General features: G+C 43.4%; 2 protein-coding genes across 2 annotated transcripts; one reads left to right on the forward strand and one right to left on the reverse strand.

Annotated features, from left to right (window-relative positions):
• The first annotated feature begins 4,884 nt into the window (after positions 1–4,884).
• On the forward strand, positions 4,885–15,421 carry LOC129162842 (uncharacterized). The gene is made up of 14 exons (XM_070550642.1): positions 4,885–5,559; positions 7,303–8,141; positions 8,225–8,300; positions 8,698–8,945; positions 9,058–9,207; positions 9,450–9,520; positions 9,726–9,832; positions 10,767–10,964; positions 11,078–11,164; positions 12,400–12,659; positions 12,913–13,038; positions 13,462–13,602; positions 14,458–14,578; positions 14,901–15,421. Exons 2-14 carry the CDS (start codon positions 7,854–7,856, stop codon positions 15,116–15,118), a joined length of 2,091 nt encoding a protein of 696 aa, XP_070406743.1. The 5' UTR covers positions 4,885–5,559; positions 7,303–7,853; the 3' UTR covers positions 15,119–15,421.
• A 3,727-nt stretch (positions 15,422–19,148) lies between these two features.
• LOC129162841 (uncharacterized) lies at positions 19,149–24,138 on the reverse strand. The gene is made up of 7 exons (XM_070550730.1): positions 23,446–24,138; positions 23,326–23,371; positions 22,533–22,624; positions 22,096–22,206; positions 21,733–21,906; positions 19,398–19,590; positions 19,149–19,268 (listed from the first exon to the last, which is right to left on the reverse strand). The coding sequence occupies exons 1-7, from the start codon at positions 23,811–23,813 to the stop codon at positions 19,149–19,151; spliced, it is 1,104 nt and encodes a 367-aa protein (XP_070406831.1). The 5' UTR covers positions 23,814–24,138.
• Positions 24,139–24,348: the final 210 nt, after the last annotated feature.

Raw genomic sequence — 24,348 nt, forward strand, 5'->3', positions numbered from 1 at the left:
GAGCACCTCCAGGAGAGAGGCCAAAGCAAGACGCGCCCCGAGGAGCGTCTTGACACATGTCAACACTGGGTCTGACAGAGGGCCTCCATGAGAGAGGCCCAAGCAAGACGCGCCCCGAGGAGTGTCTTGCCACATGTCAACACTGGGTCTGACAGAGGGCCTCCAGGAGAGAGGCCCAAGCAAGACGCGCCCCGAGGATTGTCTTGCCACATGTCACCACTTGGTCTGACTGAGCGCCTCCAGGAGAGAGGCCCAAGCAACACGCGCCCCGAGGAACGTCAGGCCACATGTCACTACTCAGTCTGACTGAGCGCCTCCAGGAGAGAGGCCCAAGCAAGACGCGCCCCGAGGAGCGTCTTGCCACGTGTCAACACTGGGTCTGATTGAGGGCCTTCTGGAGAGAGGCCCAAGCAAGACGCGCCCCGAGGAGCGTCTTGCCACACGTCAACAATGGTTCTTACTGAGGGCCTCCGGGAGAGAAGTCCAAGCAAGACGCGCCCCGAGGAGCTTCTTGCCACATTTCAGCACTCGGTCTGACTGAGTGCCTCCAGGAGAGAGGCCAAAGCAAGACGCCCCCCGAGGAGCGTCTTGACACTTGTCAACACTGGGTCTGACAGTGGGCCTCCATGAGAGAGGCCCAAGCAAGACGCGCCCCGAGGAGCGTCTTGCCAAATGTCACTACTCGGTCTTACTGAGCGCCTCAGGGAGAGAGGTCCAAGCAAGACGCGCCCCGAGGAGCGTCTTGCCACATGTCAACACTGAGGTCTGACTGAGTGCCTCTATGAGAGAAGCCCCAGCAAGACGCGCCCCGAGGAGCGTCTTGCCACATGTCACTACTCAGTCTGTTTGAGCGCCTCCAGGAGAGAGGCCCAAGCAAGACGTGCCCCGAGGAGCGTCTTGCCACATGTCAACAATGGGTCTGACTGAGGGCCTCCAGGAGAGAAGCCCAAGCAAGACGCGCCCCGAGGAGCGTCTTGCCACATGTCAACACTGGGTCTGACTGAGCGCCTCCAGGAGAGAGGCCCAAGCAAGACACGCCCCGAGGAGCGTCTTGACACATGTCAACACTGGGTCTGACTGAGGGTCTCCATGAGAGAAGCCCAAGCAAGACGCGCCCCGAGGACAGTCTTGCCACATGTCAACACTCGGTCTGACAGAGGGCATCCAGGAGAGAGGCCCAAGCAATATGCGCCCCGAGGAGCTTCTTGCCACTTAAACCCACAACCTAGCACTGAGGACAGAGGGACTTTATTTAAATTAGTACTTAATGGAAACGATACATAATGATACATAAGAGCCATGTCACACATTCAGCCTAGGAATAGTAGCATTGTGCACTATTAAAAATATACACATCAATTGCTCGAATCCCATTGTTGCAAAGTAAAACTCTAATAAAACTCTAGTCTGACATCAACAGAGAAGACTTAGTGTATGTACTACAAATACAGCATTAGGATTTCGAGTGGACCGTGCACCTTGTGAACCATCAGAGGCTTATGACGCAACATATCTTCCAGTTGCTATTAGACAAGTTATAATTCGCGGCCATTTTTCGGAACTGGTTTCTTGGGTCCGTGAGTAAATGCCATTAGTACTTAATGGAAACGATACATAATGATACATAAGAGCCATGTCGTACATTCAGCCTAGGAATAGTAGCATTGTGCACTATTAAAAATATACACATCAATTGCTCGAATCCCATTGTTGCAAAGTAAAACTCTAATAAAACTCTAGTCCGACATCAACAGAGAAGACTTAGTGTATGTACTACAAATACAGCATTAGGATTTCGAGTGGACCGTGCACCTTGTGAACCATCAGAGGCTTATGACGCAACATATCTTCCAGTTGCTATTAGACAAGTTATAATTCTCGACCATTTTTTGGAACTGGTTTCTTGGGTCCGTGAGTAAATGCCAAATGAGATGATAGTCCTTAAGTAAGTTCCTGGCGATCCCATGTCACGCTCTTGCCCATCAGCCGGTGAACGCTGAGACGGAACTCGATGAGAGCGATGTATTTTTTAAGTGCTCCGAATGTACTTCTAACAAGCGTGCGATTCACTTTGTGAGTAAACCGCAGCTGCAGCAGATTCAAACAGTCGAGCCAACTTTCTACATCACAATATTCGTTTTGTAGTTAGTCGAGTTACCTTTTGTGTGGCGCATGCACGGGTCATTAGCGTCCAGCTCCCAGCTTAGAGAGTACTGTATTGACACAGACGTCAATACATCTCGATGTCATGCAACACACAAAGTCTGTCGCATACAGGTGGGTTAACACATGTACGATACCTTTTGTGTGGCGCATGCACGGGTCGTTAGCGTCCAGCTCCCGGCTTATAGAGAGTCCTGTATTGACACAGACGTCAATACATCTCGATGTCATGCAACACACAAAGTCTGTCGCATACAGGTGGGTTAACACACATGTACGATGTGTGCAATGGCGCGCCCGTTTACAATGGGACACGACGATGATCATTGTTAACCAAACTCTTGTTTCTCACGACAGGTGGTAGCGTTGTCTGCTGCACCTGGTCTTCGTGCACAGAGGGTGTTGTAATGTGCTCGTCATAGTCGCGATCGTTGTCACTCGAATCCGTTGTTCTCACGACAGGTGGTAGCGTTGTCTCCTGCATGTTGTCTTCGCATGCGGCAAGCGTTGTGCTGTGCTCGTTATAATGGTTGTCTTCGTACAAAGGGGGTGTTGAATACTCCTTCGCGAGTAGTCTAGGAGGTGGTGTGATGGGACGTATCTCAGGGGCGTTATGTGAGCGTACCACCATGGCCTGAGCAACTGCGACTACTGAGAGTACACCCAGTACAGACAGCGATATCATTTTTTTACTTGGGTGTTGTACGTGTGGGTACAGCCGCTCTAATGGCAGTGAGAGCAAGTGGTCAAATGTATTTATAGGTCACTAGCAGAAACTAAGGCACGTGGTCAGAGTGTAATCGTAACCACCGTAGCTCTTGTCATAATTTAATATACATAGAAATCAGAAACGGGCATGTCAGGATAGACATCGCGAGTGATAATGCGGTCAGTATCTGTGTGCACTTGAGAGCACCTTGTTGTTCTACTGTGGTGCCCACGCCGCCGGGTCTGTAAATGTCATCGACCTTCTTTATATACGCATACGCTAAAGACCGTATATTCTCTATGGATTTGAACACGTCCTTTGTTTCGCGTAACGCTTGAGCTGTCTCGAGCGTGATGTTGTGAGTGTACGCCAGTGTTTCGCGTGCACCGAGGTCCGAAAGGGCGTGCACTACAACTATTAACCTTGGTTTGGGAGTGTGGCGAAACGCTCGCTCCGCTGTAATGGGCAGATGCAATGTTATCACCTGGTACGTTTCGTTAGTCGGGTCGTAACACACCGGTCCGTGACACGGACCGTCACATTGTGTGGGGCACAGTAAGGACAACACGCCGCCGACCGTGACTTCGCACTCGACCGCGGTGGTGTTGTCGATTTGCAAAGGATCACATACGCCTCTCCAGTCGCAATGAGGCACATTGTAGTCGATGCGACCATCGGTCACCATAGCTTTCGTCAGCCAACACACTCGATTGCACTTCGAAACATCGGCGATCAACGTGAGCGTAGAGGTCGCCGTCGCTTTACTGTACGCCAGGATATCCGTGTGTGAGTGCACGCTCGACGTCGATTGACAACCGGTCATGTCAGACCTGATCAGACCTTCCGAACACATGACCATTAGTTGTTGTGCGGCCGAGAGTATCGCAATCATACCGTTGAGATGTGTAGAAAGCGCATACATGCCAGCCTTCCACGTTTCCAAAGTTTCCAGCAGTCTAGAGGGACTTGTCTTAGCGCGCACGGCTATGCTGAATTTGCGTTGGGTAGACACAACGGCTTCGACTTCGCTTAGGATCTTGTGGGCTCATGTACTCGTGGTAGGCCAAGACGTGTATAGTCGAGAGTCACACACCAGCTGCTTGCACGTTGGAAATACAATCGGTAGTAACTTCTTACTCCACTCTATGTTGAACTCGTATAGTATGTATATGGGCGGTTGTGGCGGTTTGCGCATTTTCTATCTACCCTCCGCTAATATGACTCTGTGGTCTGTCTCCTGAGATGGTGCGGGTGGAACTTGCGAGAGTGCACTATCGACGGTCGGCGTTTCCATTTCGTCAACTGTGCCATTTTCAGCCACTGGCAAACGGCCGTCGACGGTCGATGCGAGACACCAACATAACGTTAGACCGCGACCCTCATGCCAGTTTTCTGTAGAACTGGTTTTAGTTTCTGGTGCACACTCGATACGCCATTACGATCACAATTACGTTGATTATTAAATCCAGTGTTGGAGCGACTGCAGCCAGCGCCGTCGCGCAACTTGTGTCGGTGTTATCTCTCGATACTTTCATTCGTATCCAAGCGTATGCAGAATCTACGGATCTGGTGAAGTTGCTTGTCACTAGCTTGCGCACGTTTGATATGGCACTTTGCGCGAGACTCACACAACCTGCAGTGGCGACCGTCGCGTCAGTGCAAAGTTTTTCCGATATATCGCTCGCAACATCGTTTGTCATTTGCTGTACACTGCGCACACTGGCCGCGAGGTCGCGGAGAGGGTCTTCGTTACGAGTTGTGTAATATCCGCTGACTTGCCGATTCAATTCTGGTGGCGCTGACCCAAACGAGAACGCTTTTAAGGCGCATGTCGTGGTAACTCTGGTAGCGCCGTGGTTGACGAGGACGATCATCTTTAGCAATAGTTCATCTCGAAGCACAACGATGGTGAGGGCGACGGGTTGGCCGGTTCCGCCTTCAGGCCACTCGGTTGCCGCTAGATTGCCCAATGCCACACACGCAGACGAACCCTGTACACACTCAATTATGAGGCCAGAACAGTCTCAATAAGAATTAAGTCACACAACCTTTTCCACAAATGCACATGTTCATTCGGAAATCCACACTCTGTGTTTCACAAATATAATTCGGAGGAACACAAATGCACACGCTCATTCGGAAATTCACACTCTTTGACACATAAATATAATGTGAAAAAATAACTCACGCAACATTCTCCACAAATGCACACGCTAATTCTGAAGTTCACACTCTGTGGTTCACAAATATAATTTGTAAGAACACTTGTAATATAAACTCACAGATCATACGAATTGCTGAATGTGCATTTACGAACAGCTTCTCATTTGTGAACCTTTCTGCGTTTGTGAGTGAAATCTGTGTGGTGCATTCACGAACAGCTTCTCATTTGTGAACCTTTCTGCGTTTGTGAGTGAAATCTGTGTGGTGCATTCACGAACAGCTTCTCATTTGTGAACCTTCCTGCATTCGTGAGAGAAATCGGTGTGCTGAATTTTGAGACTCTCCTAACGTCGCAGGCCAACAAACGTCACCATTGGTTAATGAATCTGTCAATCAGATATATGATTCCACCAGGGCGGTTCGCTTTCAGCCAATCATATGGCTCCTTATGTTACGGAACAGATCTGCTGTGCGCATGCACATTGCAGGTCACACGGCAGAGCGGGATGGATCGGTCACAATCTGTGAGTAACAGTTTTATCTTATTCCCTCGTTGTAATTGATGCAATGTTATAGAATTATGAGTAGAAGCGTTCTTCATTGTCAAGTAAAATGTTTTATGTTAAATTCAGTCCGGACGTTACGTGAAGTCTGGTCCATTCTTCATCTAGTTTAACATCAAGCTAAACTCAAGCGGACATTTGTTTAGTTAGCGTGTCTAGGTACCATTTTTTTAGGCCACGGTTGTCAAACTCAAGCCCTTGGGTCTATTTTTATTTGCCCCGCAAAATCAAATGTCAAATATATCATATTAAAACTGGTCCGCCGGGCGATTTTGCTGATAAGACTATTAATCCCATAGTGCTATGCAGCGTTAGCGCGCGAAACGAAGCGCGCCCTTGTTTATGTTTACGATCATTAGCATCCATGCTAGTAGAATCAGCGTGTGCAGCGTTACCCTCAGTCTTAAACAACTGAAGATACTCCTCTAAAGCCCCATTCCCATCTGTACCGGGTCGGCCCAGGCTGGGTAGCCCCAGTCGGCCCCAGCCGGGCCCGGTTGTTTCCACACATCCTTGCTTAGGTATGCAAGGAATGCAGTCAGAGACACTTTCAGCTTCTGGGTAATCAGCATGATAATGAATGATAATGAATTGAGCTTCCCTTAAGCCCATGTGGGCTGATTCTACCCACCAATCAGAGGCTTGCTCTAATGGAAGGTGTGAATTTGCTGTCAGCAGTGGGTGTGTTGGCCCTGGTCAGCCTGAAGCAGACCCCCTCGAGAAAAGGGCTGAGAATGAGCCTTGGTTGGCCCGCAAAAATACCAGGCCACCCAGATATGTAAACAACCTACGCTACCCGACCCGGTACAGGTGGGAAAGGGGCTTAAGCGCCCAGTTTACTCAGCGAGTTTCCGACTTTGAACGCCTAGAAAGAAGGTATCTAGCTGGAACAGGTGACCATCGGAGTGGAGCTAACTGAGCTTGGAACATTTAATTGTCATGAACTTTTTCTGCTCCAAAGCATGGAAGTTAATAACTGAGATATTTTCATAGAAGATAATTGCTATTTTTGGTTTTTGTTGTTGGCCTGTGAAAAAAAGATTAAACTTACTCTAAAATGGGAACTGGACAGACTACAGATTGAAGAATAGAATAGAAAATCCCTTTATTGTCCCTCAGTGGGGAAAGTGTGATGTCACAGCAGCAATAACGTTCATTACAGAAGCCAAACAGGAGAGTAAAACATAATAATAAAGAGTAAACTAAAATAAAACATAAAATAGACTAACTTAAAATATCCAAAAGGTAAAACAATCTAAATACTGAATATATACACATTGTAAGGAGTAAAAAGAGTAAATAAAAATTGAGACATAAGTTTCTTTCCAATTGAATAACAAGACATCTGTAAATAAACTTTTCAATAAATAGTGAGTTTGGCCCGCAATTTTTTCCCAGTTTTTAATTTTGTACCATTGTGAATTTGAGTTTGACACCCCACTTTAGGCTGTGCAGTAATAAGGAGACAGACACTGGCTGAGCCGGTGCATGAATGTTTTGCTGATAAGACTACTAATCCCATAGTGCTATGCGGTGTTAGCGCGCAAGACGAAACGCGCCCTCTTTTATGTAAAAAAATATTTTTCTTTATAAAGCACATCTTAAAAATCAGGGTAATGACATCTGGCACATAATAATTTACAAATTAAGCACTTAATCATTGTATGTAATTGTGACTCAGTTAGTGTGTTTTTCTTTTTACAGGAACTGTCACCTTTGGTGATTCGTACAGCTCAAGCCTTATGTGATTTATTGGGCAACAAGTTATCATTGGCCCCAACTTCCTCACAAGGGACTGGCCAGAGTGCAGGTCAGAGCATGCCAGTTTTGGCAGTAGGCAGCGGCCAAAGTACTGCTCTTAGTGCACCTGCTGTTCCCAGTGCTCCTACAGTGAGGCAGGCCTTTAAAAGGTGATGCATTTCTAATTTCATACATTTGGTAAAACAGGATTGAAACGCAAATCATGTTAATTTATGGCAAATGTTTGGTGGTATTAAGGGGTGCCTATCTAAAACAGCTGTATGGCCAGCTCACTAATGGATTCTAATGACTGAACATTAATTTAGAAAACCTTGTGTAAACAAGTACAAACCTCACATTTACACTACACTTATAGTGCTGTCCAACAAGTTTATGAAGCTATCTATGACTGTTTAATCTGCAACATAATAGTTTACTGTATGCAATGCAGACTCCTTGCTTAATCTGTCTTTCAGCAAGTAGTCCTTGACCTGAAAAATGTTGAAGACCCCTGTATGTCCAGTATCAAAAAAGAAAACACACACTGTTTGCTAACATGTTTCACTTATTCCCACACCAGGCCATTTCCACACATCTTTAATAAACCTACTGATCAGCCAAGGGGGAAAAGACGATTCTGCACTCCTACCACTTCTGTTGTGAAAACAAATAACTTTCATGTATATGTCCTTCCAAGACCCTCTGAATTCACACCAAAGGGCTCAGCAGAAGAACTACAGCTTGCCACTGCTGGTCTTGGGAAAAGGATTATACGTCTGGCAGAGAACTGGGGACACAGTGATGTAATTAGTCAATGCTATGAGTACATTTTGATCTGTTGCTGTTTTGTTGGTTGTTTTCTCACAAAATTTTAATTTTTTTACAGATTGAAGCTCAACTTTGGAAGGAATTTCCCAAACTGAAGAGCTTGAAAGGAGGCTGGATGTTTTACAAGTCCACAGGTAGGATTGCAAATGTCAAGTGATTAATATTTTATTTATTTCATGTTAAAAGACCAAGATAGGGGTGTTGGTGGCTTTGTGGTAGAGCAAGCGCCCTATCTACAAGGATGATGCCACAGCTGTCCAGGTTAAACTAGAGTCGTGGCACTTTTTGATCCATGTCTCTCCGCCTGTCTTCCATTCATGCTCATCTGTTCTGTCATTTAAAGGCTTAAGAATATATTTTTTAATTTAAAAAGCCCAAGATAATATACTTGTACTTCTTTGAATTAACAATTCACACCACTCAAAAAATTGTACAGGTACTTTAAGCATATTCTTGACAAAGACTTACTTGCCTGATATTATTTGATGCATGACTAATGTTTTAATGGAAACTATTTCTGTTTTAAAATAGGGGGTAGTGGACGTCGCAAGCTGACATCAATTTTACAAGGCCCTGAGGGATACACTTTTGAGACACTCAAAGGGGCATCCAGCAATGGCAAGAACACTTTATTTCTAGCTCCACTACAAGAACAGCTGTCTATCGAACCCCTTCCTTATGACTCTCCAGAGTTTGCCAACATGCCAAAGGCAAAATGCATGAAATGTGAAAGTCTAATGCCATTGCAGCTGCTACCTTTACATGTGGAGGAATGCAATGTAAGCTATGTTATTTTCTTCCAATTTCTGTTACTTCTACATATTTTTTCTTGTTTGTGTAGGAAAATTACTGTTTGAAAGTCTACAGCTCCAGCTCTTTTTCATTTTTAAGGTGGATGAATTTGAGTCATCTCCTGATGAAGACTGCACAGTTATTGAGGAGCCAGGTCTCTGTTCTACAGCTGTCTCAGACCTTCCTACCACTGAGACTGGAGAATCCACAAAGATGGGAGAATGTGCTGAAATGGAAGAGTCGTGTGGGGTATTTGACTCTGTAGTAAATTCTTAATCCACCATAGGAGCATAAAGCATAGCATGACTTTCAGTTCATAATAATGTGATGATTAGATGTATAAGTAGGTGGGGTTTAATCGCCAAACTGATTTTAAAAGACGCACAATGTACTCAATGTAGATCGTCGAGATGCGATACTATCTAGGGTAAATATAATTCTGAGGTTCATTGACAGTTTTCTTCCTCTTTGTTTTAAATTTTGTTTTTCAGGTTTGCCCAATCTGTCAAGCAGCATACCCAGTTGATGCCCTTCCATTCCATGCCAGCACATGTGGTGAAAGGTAAGAAGTTTATAACTAGGATCAATATAAAATGTGTTTAATAACAGAATTCTTAACAGAGAAAATATTTTGTGTTTAGGCTTTTATACTTTTTATTGGTATGGAGTTTGCATTAGGCAGGAAAAATCTGTAAACGATAAGAAAAATCTTGTTTTTTCCCCCTCATTTATCCAAGTATTTTTTAATTATTTTTTTGTTTTTTAAGAATGGACATTGCTGCCACTACGCGCAGGGAAGCAGCCAGTCTGACAAGTGTTGATGAATTGCCAGGACCTTCATTTCTAAGAATGTCTACACCACCATCACCTGCTGGTAATTTATCAATAACAAGTACTACTGTTTTGTATTTTGAAACTGGTCCTTTTCCTGGTTCAAGTTGTTTGTGTTTGTAAATACGGTTGTTCAGGATTTATCTGTATTACTACTGTTAACGATAACTCTTATCGTTCTGGTATTTTATTGGTTCTGTTATCTACATTGTTTTAAAGTGATAATAGGGGATTCATATTCCACTGTAGTGTGTACTGGGTTGAATTGATAATGACACCAATATTAAAGCTATAAAGCACATGAAAATATGGAGAGAAAATTGTACTTTTTTTATTCGGATGTGTTCTCTGGGGGTCTTTAAATGCACACTATGCAGTTTTGCTTGTTTTGGCACCCCCTAGTGTCTGTTTTAAATCACTGCTGTAAAATGTTAGCATTGTCTATGTTCAGAAACACCTAGATATAACTGTTGAAATTGCGGCACTTTGGTGGCATGCTACATGCCTGTAAAGGGCTTTATAAATAAAAGGATTGATGGCTTTCTACTGGAGCGGTTCAGCGCCCTTTGTACCAGTGTTAGTACATGGTAGGAGTTTCCCCTCCTGTCAGTCCTTGCAGCATGTATGATTAAGGAGGAGTGAGCTGACAATACAGTGTTTGGCTTGAGCTTTCAGTATGTCTCCCACAGAAGATGAATACGACCATAAGAGGACCACCAAGGCTTAAGTTCATCGGTCCATGCAGACCCTCAAATGAAGCCCTTGGACTGATTTGATATTGGCTATCCCAAGCTGTAACTTGGATTCATTAATGATTAATGTGCTATGCCAACATTTACCACTTGTACAAATATGATTGAGTGACAGTCCCTCTTGAAAAGCTTTAATTAGCTTTATGGGGCTTCATAAACTTCACTCTTGACACAAAGTTGGCTGACTTAGCAATAAAAGCTGATATGGTTTTATCAAATTTTCAGACTGGGAGAAAGAAGAAGACCCCAAGGAAGCATGTCAGTTGTTCCGACAACAACTGCTGGAGCGCAACTCAAAACATCACCACCTCTTGCTGTCAATCAACATGTTTGATTCTGAAGATGACAAGGACAGTTCCTTTATAGAATTTTACAAAAGGAATAATATCAACTGGGCAGCTCCTTTCAAATGCACACTGACAGGTATAATACATATTGTTTGCTCATATTGTTTAGTTGCTAAAATGAATTTGTGTGATATAAGTTAAATGCATTTAAATTCATACACGTATTTATCTGTCTGTCCATGTATTTAGGAGATGCAGCAGTTGGTGAAGGTGTGAGACGACATGTTTTGTCAATGGCAATGCAGAAATTGAAGACTGGTTTCAGTATTAATTTAGGTTTGTATATGTTGGTGCACATGTTGATACACTTACAGAGAAGGTTTGACTATTGGCACCATGTTACATTATAATATGTTTAACAGCCACAGTAATCATCTTTGGTACATTCTTGCTGTGTCTGATTTCTAATTCCATTTTTGGTTCTTATTTAAAAACACAGAAAAGGTTTCCTTTTACCTTGCTGACAGTTTCGTTTGCGGCTGCAAACATCCTCAGAGCTGACGCTGATGGTGGCGTCACTTCCTATTCCGTTTATCCGCAGGCAGCGGAGGATGTTGCAGCCGCAAACGGAACTATCAGCAAGGTAAAAGGAAACCTTTTCTGTGTTTTAAAAAAGAACCAAAAATGGAATTAGCCACAGTAATCGAAGACTATTTCTTGACAATGACTAAAGAAGGAACATTTTTGTCATGAAATGGGATAATCAGATTGTCACTGTAGCTACTCTCAATGTCGCAGCACCCCTTGTCTTGTGTAAATTTTCACATGTATCGCCCCTTTTCAGTCAAGGCTATTCAAGGCAGGGCTTTCAAATTCCTTCACCTTACTTCATCTTGTTCATTTGAACAGCTAGCACAGCAAATCTATTTGAGACACTTTTAGAACACCACTGTGCCAGTGCTCTGCAAGTCAAAGACTTTTTCTCCTGTGTTCCAACTTGTCTAAAATAGAATAAATAGCCTTTATTGTCATTGTACAGGGTACAGCGAAATAGTGCCACTCCCTTGGTGCAAGTAAGGAAAATAAGAAACAATACAGAAATAATAAAAATGTAAAATCAACAATGTAAAAGAACAATTAAAACTAAAAAATATATAAATGAGAAAGTACAGAGATTTAAAATGTCAGATCATCAATTCTGAATAACAACAATATATACATGGAGTAGCAGCATTTATGTAGTAGCAGCATTTGTTTGATTTGTGCTGCTCGCTGTTGTAGGCAGAATTGATCAGTAAACATAAACTGCACGTATAAATAATGTTATTGCACAGGATTGATGTTAAAACAGTGTATGTGGCACGGGTTAACAGGTTCTACTGGTTTTGTGGCTGTTTGCTACGATGCTACAAGCCTCGTTTCAATTTGAACTGCAGTCACCCCCCAGATTTTTCACCTCAGTCTGAAACCTCCTTCTCAGGCCTCATCTGGCCTTTTACATAGTTGGCTTGTTTAGACAGAAGCTATTTCTACCAGGTTTTTATTTTTTGTTCAATTTTTTTATTTTGTAGGCTCTGCTAGTGTTACACCCCTTTTCGAAGGGGAAAGGGATCATCATGTTCCCTCAGCTGCTGGTGTGCTTCGGGAATGCAAGCTGTTTGAGATGGCGGGTCGAATTCTCGGACATAACTTCATCCATGGTGGGTCTGGTTTTCCAGGACTCAGTTTGGCTGTTGTGAATATGTTAACTGGAGGGCAGATAGAAACCGCAGCAGCAGCTCTGACTCTAGAGGATGTTGCTGATCTTGATCATCGTGAAACTATTGGTTTGGTGAGTAACACAGTTAAAGGTTAGCTTGTTTTCCAGCAAAGCACCACACTGCAGCATGTTTGTCCTATGCATCATCAAATGATGACAATTACTTTGTCAGTGTTGGGAAAATGTAATACGTTTTTTGTGTTACTGCAATGTACAACTGATGTTGCCTATTTAAAATGTAAATTGTTGCTCAATTAATGAACTGCCTAAAGGAAAATGTAAGACTTACTTCTTTCCCCTTTTTGTGATGTATTTATTTCTGTAGCTGCAGAAAGAAGAACTGACTGCAGAAGAAATCAGCAGGGTGACTGATCTTTGCCTGTCTTGGTATCTACCTACTCCAAACCCCACCAATCACCACTGGCTGTTCCAGTTGATGCTTTCAAAAACTGTAAGCGTTTTACCTTCTTGAAACAGTATCCAAATGACATGACATTCTCAATATATAAATGAATCTTGTGTTAACATAACAGCCTAACCAGTTGGAATGCATATTGGAGGTTAGCTACTGTCTTAACTAATGCTGCCTATGACTTTACAATGAAGCAGTGCCTCAAGCCAGTTACATACTCCACAAGAAGTGACAACTTTGGTTTTCAGGATGCGTCTTGTGGAGTATGTAACTGGCTTGAGGCACTGCTTCATTGTAAAGTCATAGGCAGCATTAGTTAAGACAGTAGCTAACCTCCAATATGCATTCCAACTGGTTAGGCTGTTATGTTAACACAAGATTCATTTATCACTTAACATGGAGGATGCTGAGGCCATTAGTGTCAAGAAAGACTACCTTTTTACCTGTCACTTTCATATCCAGGTACTTCACCATGGTATACAGCCTATTAAACAGATCAGGAAAGGCCTGAAAGAAACTGGAATCTGGCCACTTCTTTCCGCCAGACCAGATGTCCACTCCATACTTTTCCCAAGGGAGTCAAGTGTGGAACTTAGCTCACAAGTAAGCTGGCTCCTTTCTTGACTGGATTTATTTCTGGGGTTTGATTTAAAATATTTAAGTGTATTTTGTGTTTCTAATGCTATATGATGACATGCTCCAGAGTTATCTAGCATAAGTTTTTATCTTACAGCGTTTATTTTATGTTAAAATAAGTTAGCTTCACTTACACAAAGTAAGCAGTGATATTAAGTGTTTGCTCTAACCGGAATCTATTGTACTTTTTGACAAAATAACACATTTTCAGTTAGAGATACCAATTTTATTAAATCTGGCGAGATAACTCAAATAGGCTAAATAAACCAATGACATTAGAAGCGATCCCATTTAGACAGGAACAGAAAAAATTTGAACTCTAAAATCAAATGTTAAGATGATACATTAGTTACGTCATAAAGTTAAAGTTCCATAGTCATCATCACACAATGGTGAAATTCATCCCTGCATTTGATCCATCCCCATGGAGGGGAGCAGAGAGCTGCAGCAGTGGCTGGGCTTGGGAACTATTTGGTGGTTTATCCCCCCAATCCAACCCCTTCAAGCTGAGTGTCAAGCAGGGAGGCATTGGGTCCCATTTTTACAGTCTTTGGTATGACCCGACCGGGAATCGAACCCCGACCTCCCAGTCCCAGGGCGGACACTCTACCACTTGGCCACTGAGCTGGTAATAATAATTGTTAATGATAATTGGATGACATTGATGATCCTTGTGAAAGCCTATTTCCCTTTTATTAAAACACTGGAGAGAGACTCCTGTTACTGGTCAAACATTCTTTAGCTGACTATCTGAATATAGAACTTATTTTACACAATCACATTCTGAAATTTAACATCAAACCCTTTTCTGATATCCTGTAGACCATAATCGAGAGCATTCGCTGGCCACAGCCTACATGTGATAGTGATGAGGAGGACGACCCTGTTCCAGTGGATAACATCAGTACAGTCACAGGATTTTTGAGGAAATTCATTGAGGAAGGTAACGGGCTCATCTTTCCTCATGCATTGCATTTTGATTATCATCTTGGTCTGTGTGTGTGTGTGTGTGTGTGTGTGTGTGTGTGTGTGTGTGTGTGTGTGTGTGTGTGTGTGTGTGTGTGTGTGTGTGTAATGACATGAAATTAAAATTATGTTGCTAAATTTAGGTGAACATGCCAGACCTACAAGCTCACTTAATAAAATTGCACATCACATTGTAAGCTTGTAGATTGACCGTTATTATTGATTGAATGTTTCCACATTTGTAATACAAGTCTAATTACTGTTGAGGTCTCACACACTTTTAATGCTGTCTTCTGTAGCATCACCAGATGTACTCTGTGACCTCATGAGGTTCTGGGTTGGGTGGGAGCAGCCAATGAGTAAACTCTATGTCAAGGTTGTACGCTCAATCTACCCAGTGGCTCACACCTGCTTGTACACATTGGAGCTTCCTGGTCACTACCAGACATATACAACATTCCACCAGGACTTGATGATGGCTCTCAAATCCATCAGCTATGGCTTTGGGAAGGTGTAATGCAAATGTAAGTCATGGTGTTGAAATCTGATACTTGCCAAAATATGCATAGTTGTTCATGTAACAGATAAGAGCCTTCAGTTCTGGCTTTGTTTAGCTGTTGGTAAGGTCTTGCACTTGTCCCTTTTAAAAAGTCTGTTTTGTTTAACTTCCATTGTTAAGGCACTTTCAAACTGTGGTGCCCTAATGTTTTGAAGCAGGTCCACTAAAATGTATTTCATTTTTGTACTCTGCAATTCAGGTATGTTAAATAAACACTGTTAGTGTGTATTGTATAGTGTATACAACTGACACACCACTAGTTTACTGTATTGTTGAAATGCAATAAAGTTTTGTTAAAGACTTTGTCCTGCTGTATATTACTGTTACACCTGATGTTGCGAGCAGAAAGCATACAAAGTTGTGGGTCTGGCCCTCCCATAAATCCCCATAAAAGTGCCAACCTCTTTTCTTTGGCTCTTCTGGATGTCTACCAAAACCAACCTTTTACCTTATTAGTGTTGTTATTGTATTTAACCACATAAACACTAAATACTTACTTAAAATTTTACAAAAGATTATTTTAAATAACATTTCATTCTAAATGTTGGGCTGCATCAGGTGGCGCAGTGGTTAGCACTGTTGCCTCGCAGCATGGAGGTCGCAGGTTCGAAATTCGGCTGCGGCCTTTCTGCATGGAGTTGCGTGTTCTCCCCATGCATGCGTGGGTTTCCTCCGGGTACTCCGGTTTCCCCCACAGTTCACAACATGCCCTATAGGTTATAAATTGTAAGTCGCTTTGGATAAAAGCGTCTGCTAAGTAAATAAACAATAAACAACAATAAACAATACTGTATTTTAAATATTGTGTTAAAAATCATTAATATCTTAAAACAAAGCAGCAGTGCTTACAGCATAACCCTGTAATCCTCAACCCTGCCTGTCACTGATGGATTACAACAGGTTTTCTGTTACACATGCTGAAGCGGAAAATGAGAAGTCACACTCTTGACAAGATGTCCTGGCACAAATGTGGATCAGTTCTTTCAATCTAGCAGAGGTTCAGCACTGGGACTCAAAACAAGCTGGTGGGGCAATCAGGAGTGATCAAGCATGATCTGTCTTCTCCCTTTGTCGATCGCCGCTGACCTCCTCTGCGTATCCCTTTTTTTTTTTTTTTTTTCCCCGTGTCCTGTCTGGCAGTGAAGCAAACATAATTAATGTCTGAATGCTGGTGACAAACCTTACAGATTTACTCTCAGGTGGACCATCAAAGCTTCTGCTTTTAATGTCACATCTGATACTTAAAACTTTATTGATTTTGAATGCTTTTTAATTCCAACCAGACACAGAGACAGAGGTGAAAGAGAAAGGAAGAGACAGGGGGGGGGGGGGGGGCACAAAAATAAACAATGATGAACAAGAGTCTGCTTCTAGACCTGCAGAAAGAGAAAAACAATACAACAGGCGCAAGCTCACTGTGTCAACTTGATGAGGAATATAAAATCAACATTGTTTTACTGAACAATCACGATAAATCACAGTGCATTTAGTGCCAACCACAGCCTTGAGACGTGTTGAACGTGCCCAAGTCCATGCTTATGAGAGCACCACGTGAGCACCTGTGTGTGTACCCGCGCTTGTTTATGTAAGGTTTCTCTATAGGAGCGTCCAATAGAGTGTGAGGGACCACAGATCTGCCCCCCAAAGATGTGTAGGAGATGGAGGGAGCTCCAAGTCCCAGAGATCTCCCTGAAGTGCAGTAACACCAGGGAGACTGCAACCAGACAAGCCCCTGCCCCCCTCGAGAGGCACAGTGGATTGCCCCGGGGGGCCATAACCAGCAGCCGGCAGAGCCCGGGGAGATACCAGCGGCAAGCCCACAGCCTCCCACCCCCAAGCCGGCCGAGCCCAGAACCCAGCGACCCGAGACCCAGGGGTGACCAGCCCCGCCGGGGACCCAGCAGAGCCCAGGGACTCAGATCCCACCAGGCAGCCACCGGGATTGATCAGGCAGACGCCAAAAATCTTAAACTCCCTGACCGGGGAGCCATGAACACTCAGGCAGACCAAGGCACCGCACTCCACACCAAGTGTGGCAGGAGGAGGGGAGATGAAGATGTATAGCATCAAAAGAAGGCCGAGGAGAGGGGTGGAGTCCAAGGCCCCATCTGACATATACAGTCATACACAAACACAGTCACACACTCCCTCCCTCATGCTCACACATGCACATACAACCCAAGGCTCTCCATACACACCCTATTCACTCTGGTCCCGGTACTGCTGCGCATGGGGTACAACCATCACCGGTAACCAGAGTTCGACCCTTTCTGCTGGGGTACTGATGAGCAGGCTCCCCCGCCCAACGCTGAGCAAAGCAACCCACCACCCCAGACCCCAACCAGACGGCCAGATCTCCCTCCTAGCCTCCAGCGCCAGGAAGCCAAGTGACAACAGAGGTGTGCTAAGACCACTAGTCTCCCTCCGCCTCCTCCAATATAGTGTTAGTGTGTGTTGATGAGGTGTATTCCATGGCTGTGGTGTGGTGGCATCATCTGGCCTATGCCAGCTGATGCCACCACACCACCCCACTTGCACCCACAGCCCTCTGTGTCTAAGTTCAGTTTAAAATTGGAAGTGGGCACCGGCACTCGGGATGAGGCTGAGAAATCCCCCTGCCAAATGCCGTTGAATGTGCTCACTCCCAAGGCCCTACGTGTATGTTTGTGTGGAATGTTGTTGGTGGAAGTGTTTAAGGTGCAAATAAAATTGGGGGGCAGGTTGCCACGGGAATGCAGAAATGTGGTCCATACCTGCACCCCTTGACTTGTCCACCCCCCAAGGTCCTATGGGCATGTTTGTGTGATGATGTGAGAGAGCAAGAGGAGAAAAATGTGTGGGGATGGGGAGGAATGGCTGGTTGGCCTAAGCCCTCCAGGGAGCCAGCTCCCCCACTGGCCCCAATAGGCACCTCTGTTGCCAAAATGCCACCCAGGAAGGAGTAAAGGAAATAATTATAAAGGTTAAAGAAGAAGAAAGAACTAAAAAGAAAAGGTGATAGGGGTGTGAGGTGGTGAAGAACAGGTGATCTTATCATCTAGAACACAGATCTAGCAGCTATTTAATCCTGACGTGCTCAAACCCAGGGAATCCTGATAAGAATATTAAATGTGTGACCTGATGTTGGGCTAATATAACCAATCTGTCACTCCTCACTCCTTGTAGAGTTTGTTGTTCACATAAAGCTTATCCACCAAGATGACAACCCTTCTTCCATCCTGGATAAACTTTTTGCGCAGCAGGAAGAGGACTCGGCGCCGATCCATGTGTGGCAGTGTGAGCGTCCTGTCACAGTGTCCTGATTAATCATGCACCCTGGCTACTTGGCCAAGGGGATGTTCCTTTGGCTGACTGGTAAGCGTGTGTGACTCTCACCCGGGAGTCTGGGGATCTAATCCCGCCCGGGCCCGCATTTCTCCACCTTGCCACATTTGGTGTTGTTGGCAGGATCCATGTAGTACTGTCAAGTAGGTCCATGGATGTGAAGTTTGTGGCACCCTGCGCGGGAGCACGATGACGTGCTTGTGGAAAGAGGGGGGAAGATTTGGCGTCTGGGGATCGAATCCCGCCCAGTCCCTTGTTTCTCCACCTAGAGAATTTGTGACCTAACTTCTCTCTCTATCTTGCCATCTTGTCTCAGGAAATGGAATGATGGGTGTACAGCCGTTCTCTGACCCAAACCCAGCATTCTACCCCAAAGAGCATCACAAGCTCTTTCAGGTCCATTTCTCTGGTGGGGTTTTTCTTCCCCTCATGTGTCAGAGTGAGATGCTGCATCCCACCTGCTATGCCCAGTGCGTGCACTCAGACTCCTAAGTCTTTCGCACAGCTCAGCTGCGCACTTCGCAGCAGCTGTTTGTTCGCTACAGTGATTGTTCCATAGGGCAACCTCTGTCATCTCAGCGTCTTTCACATTGGCTGTGTGACATCATCACAAGTGTCTATGCTTCATCTGGCTTGGACACTCCAGTCAGATTAAAAGTACATTCTAATCAGGCGGTTTCTTCCTCTGTTGCATTGTGAGCTGGAATGACTGTAGCAGACATATGCATGGCTGCTTCATGGTCTTCACCACCTGTTTTACCTCAGAGATGTGTCCACCAGCCTCCTTACCAATGTGGTGATAACACACAGTTCAGCTTAATCACAGCTGTCACTGAAAGTTCTTATCAGAAACCTTGCAGTTTCGTTATTGTCATCCTTGTGTTCTTAAACGCCCTAGTTGAATTGTCCTTACAATGCAACATTGTGTCTTCTTGATTGTGACAGCTTCTCTCCCACCGGTTGCTAGGCAACCTTGGGGTTGATTCTCATCAGCTATATGCTGATCATACGCTGTTGTCATGTCCTCCAGCTGTTCTCTCATGTTTACGCCCGCCGACAGCTGTAGAGGTTTATTAGGTGGAACCTGAGTCCGCTCAGGTTTGGTTCTGAACCAGTGTGGCGTTGACTAACTATATCTGGCTCCGCCTTTAATCCAATAGGCGATGGCTTAAAGGGCGGGGCTATACGAAATAGAACATTGGTTAAGTTTTGTAACCCCAGATTCTATGAGTTTAGCGTAGCCCTTTAAGCATCTTGGCCCCGCTGGTTCTTTGGGCTTAATAAGACTTATGGAGACAAGCTATGCTCTTTTTTAGGGGCCAGGACCCACCTAGGAGGCGGGCGTACATAAAAGCTCTTCAATGATTGGTTTAGGGGATGGAATTAATCCAATAGGTGATTGCTTAAAGGGCCATGCTATACTCATAGAATCTGGGGTTACAATACATTACAAACGTTCCGCCTTATGGGTGGCCTCTTAATCTTATTCAGAAAAATTATGCATTTTTACTATGTGAAAGCAAACCCCGTTAGGGGCAGAGACCTCTTGAAGCTCATATTAAACATTGTCTGCAGAGAAGGTAAGAGAAGCTAGTAAATCGTCAGGCCTATTCCATGGGAGTGGCTCTGATAAGGAGCAAAAGCTCCAGCTCTTTATCTTGTCAGGTGTCTCTATTCTCCTGTGTTCAGGCTCTTGGTTACATCAGTTACTTTTCCTTTTAATGAGCTGCATATATTTCTAACACAGCCTTCAGTGACATCAAGAAAAAAAAACTTTTTAACTCTAAAAGACATTATTCTCACTCTGAGAACAAATGAACAAACTGTGTGTGGGTATGTGTGTCCAGTTGCAACTTAACACAGACTCAGTAGCATAGAGAATCTTCTCACAACACCTAATCATCCCTTGATTAAAAAACCAGTAGATAGAATCTTGTCATGTTATCCCATTTAATAAGTAGACGGACAGAGGTATAGTACAATCGCAGGGTAACACAGTTCCCCTTAAATGTTGAGCAAAAGTTATGAAACGAGACAAAATTCAAACAATAACATGTAAAAAGAAATGGATCTCCTGATAAGTAGGTGCTTCACCTTTAAATATGTTTTTATTAGAGCTGGATACACAGGAAGATGCATGTTACTAAACCAACACTAGCAATGATAGAACATCTACATTTTGAAGAATTGTAGCATAGATGAAGTGAACAGCAGCCTTTTCAAATACATTCCTGGTCTAAAATAAATCAGGCTGACAAAGCCTTTAAGGGAATACACAACTATAAATGAATTTAGACATTTATTTTGGGGTCTATCCTTTAGCATTTCATATTTACAACGGCAAATCCCTTGAATAACAATATACAGTATATTAACCTTAAAATGGACCACTCCTTCACTTTTTAACTTCCTTCCTTCCTGTCTCATTAACTATTTTCTTTCTTCCTAACTCCCTATCTTCTCTCTCCTTCCTTCTTCACACATGTAATCATCTAGCCTCAAGTAAGTTCTCAACATACTGGACAGTGTGAAGATATATGTCCACTCCAAAAGAGTCTGAATGTTGCAACGGATTAATGCTGTCCTGCAGTTCCAACATTTCATGATCTGAAAGAGGACTGTCCAGTACAGGGACACTGATCCCAGGATGAGGTTCAGTCATGTATCCGTTCTCCTCCCATTCAATCTCTGGTGTCGGTATACCCTGGAAAAAGAAAGTGTGTATGAGCATTGTGCATAATGAATCTCAAGAAAACACATTTAACAAAGCCCTATCATGACCTTTTAACAATCACTTAACATCAATGTCAGGCAGAACCTAGCATCTCCATTATTTAATGAATGTTTTTTTTAATTAATGGGCTACTTTTATGTTAAAACAGCAATAGCAGTGAGAATATCACATCTGGAAGGTCTAATGCCTTGCATTTTGAACTTGCAGATGTGTCATGACTTTGTAATGTCATGACATTATAGTTGACAGTGTCCACTTCAGTAGAGGTGCACACAAACAGAACTGTAATTTCAATAGCCATTTCATCTTGAATCCAAGAAGCATAGTGCAGAAGTAGATTATCAAAGTGTTGAACATTTGATTTTTAGTTAAGGATCAACTTGACATGTGATCAGTCATTTTAACAGAACATACATCTGCCCCTGGATCAGAAACAGGATTCAGAGCCTGGCCCAGATGCCACAGCTGATTTGGTGTCATGTTTTCCTCTGTCCTGATTGGATGGTTGTCCCACGCATCTCTAAAGACATCCAGGCTGGCCTGGATGCGAGGCAAGAAGATATAGTGGCAACAAAACAGGTGAAGGATGTTACTGATGTTCGGCAAGTCTTGGTCTTCCAGAGAGTGCAGGATGTTGTAATATAAACCAGTAACACTCATGAAGACATCACGCCAGAGGCGCTCGATCCTGGATTTGGAGGGGGATTAAATAAAAGAAAATTATAATATACACACACATTTAAATGTCCATCCAACACACACACACACACACACACACACACACACACACACACACACACACACACACACACACACACACACACCACACCACACACACACGCACACACACACGCCTTCCGAATTAGGTTAAACTCACCGTTGATTGTGTACACTTTTTCCTGCAATGAAGCTGTTGGTGTCAGTTCCACGAACTGAGAACATTAATTCTGCAACACCTACATTCTCTCCGCCACGATCTCCTCTCACCCTGAAACAAAAAAAAAAAAAAGAAACATTAGAATCTCGCTTCAAACATTTTTAATGCACATCTATAACAATCGACATCAACTTCAGTACCACAGAAATTTCCTTATGTACCTTGCTACTAAGTGAGTAAACAATGTGGCATTATTAACCCTCTGCTGGGGAAATTTTTTTTGAAAGAGGGAAATGTTCACCCCCCCCCCCCCCCCCCCCCCCCATAAATTTCACTATATGACCTCAAATGGCATGTTATCTTTGGTCAATAACACTTTAGGCAAAAGCAGATTTGAACAGGGTAACAGAGGGTAAAGTTGGGAACAACATGAATACCTCAGAGGAAAGCCATGCTCATTCACAGCTTCACTGAAGAAGGCAAGGTGGGTGTCTGCCCGGTTGTTGTCAGCTACCTTCAGGTACATGATCTATGTAAGTCAAGCACAAACACTCTCATATGACACACTTTTATAGGGGCCAAAACAATCAATTACCAAATGAAAGGTACAACAGCCATACAATAACATGTTAGATAATTAAATAAGTTAAGATCTGATAAACTGTATTGTTTGTGTCAAATCTCACAGGAGTGATAAGATGCATACTTTACAGAAGACCACTGCACTATACTGTTTTCATCCCTCTCCCGCCAGCTTGTTTTGAATTTCTGACCACCATGTATGTTACTCCCACATTCTCCCGTGACACTCAGAACTATTACCCACAATATAATTAAGATGCACTGATTTTGTGTATTCACTCATCGTGCAGGAGAAAACATGGCATGACAGACTATTATTAGAGATTCAATGGGATTGTGTTTCATATTCTTCCATTTAAAAATCAATATGGAGGAGTAAAGGCTAATGATTATTACAAGCCCTTACATCAACTGAGAGACTTTACAAATATGTTAAAAAAATAATGTGTATTTTTGGTATTTCTGAAAATCCCTTTGGTTTTTAGCCAACTGTTCCGGCCTGCAGCAAAGTTCTAACTGTCCGCTCCTGCTGGGACCCAATCCTATGCAGCCCTCTACTTCAAAATAAAAGTTGTTAAATCTATAAAACAGAAGATAGCCAGAAAACACATTTGCAGCTGTTTGGTCCTTGACAATGAAAACACCTACCTTCCTTGAATAGCCGTCTATTCCTCCAAAGATAATAAAATTGTACCTGTTAAAACACAGACAATTAAAAATGCAACTCCCAAAACAAAAACAACATCTCCAATTACACACAGACATTACCTGATGAGCTTGTGATTGGTGTCAATGTGCACCATATACTTTGGGCAAGGAACTGTGTAAGTCCTTCTCACTACACATCCCAGACGTGTCATTCGAGCAAGTACACCCGCACTGTCCACACGATGCATGGATGCATACAGTCGGTCCCACTGTACTCTATGTCCCTGGGCAAGTAGAGCACCTCGGACCACCCTGTACCCAGCATCTGGCATGTTGCTCTTAATTACTGTGATAAATGAATCTAGTTCCTCATCACTGCATTTACTGTATGTGGCAGATACAGATATATTGTTTTCAGACATCCGTCTAAATAGAGTTGCTCTGGATACACCAAGGAGTTTGGTAATGACACTTGTTGGCAGACCCATTTCCACAAGGTGTTCGAGAGCCTCTCGCGACACCACCAATCGTGGGCGGCCACGAGAACCTCTTTCAACGTGTACCGCTATTAATGTCTTTTGATTATCTCTTTCCTGCTGGATAATAGTATTCAGATTTGAAAGAGCAGAAAGTATATCCTCTCCTACATCAACAATGCCACCTAGAGCACTTAATAAAACGAAATAATGGTGACAAGCAAACTGTAGCCCTTCCCCATCAACAGGTTGCCTCTCCAAGATGCTTGACAGTTGATCGTACAACCTCTGAAGGATGTCACGCCTCAATGATTCCTAGAGGAAAAAAAAACAGAACAAACATGGATTGGATAACTGTTGGGTAATAGAAATAAAATAACTTCCAAATATCATATGGCACTTTTATTTTTTAACACTCCAGCTATGATAGTTTAAATAAAAAAACGTTTTTAAATAAGACCAACTGTAGATTCAAAGGTACATGAAATGATGAAGCAGTATTTCTGTTTATTATGTGCCAGAGCTCATTGGCCAAAATTTAAAGATG

The sequence above is a fragment of the Nothobranchius furzeri genome, chromosome 4 (genome assembly GCF_043380555.1).
Source record: "Nothobranchius furzeri strain GRZ-AD chromosome 4, NfurGRZ-RIMD1, whole genome shotgun sequence".
Classification (NCBI taxonomy): domain Eukaryota; kingdom Metazoa; phylum Chordata; class Actinopteri; order Cyprinodontiformes; family Nothobranchiidae; genus Nothobranchius; species Nothobranchius furzeri.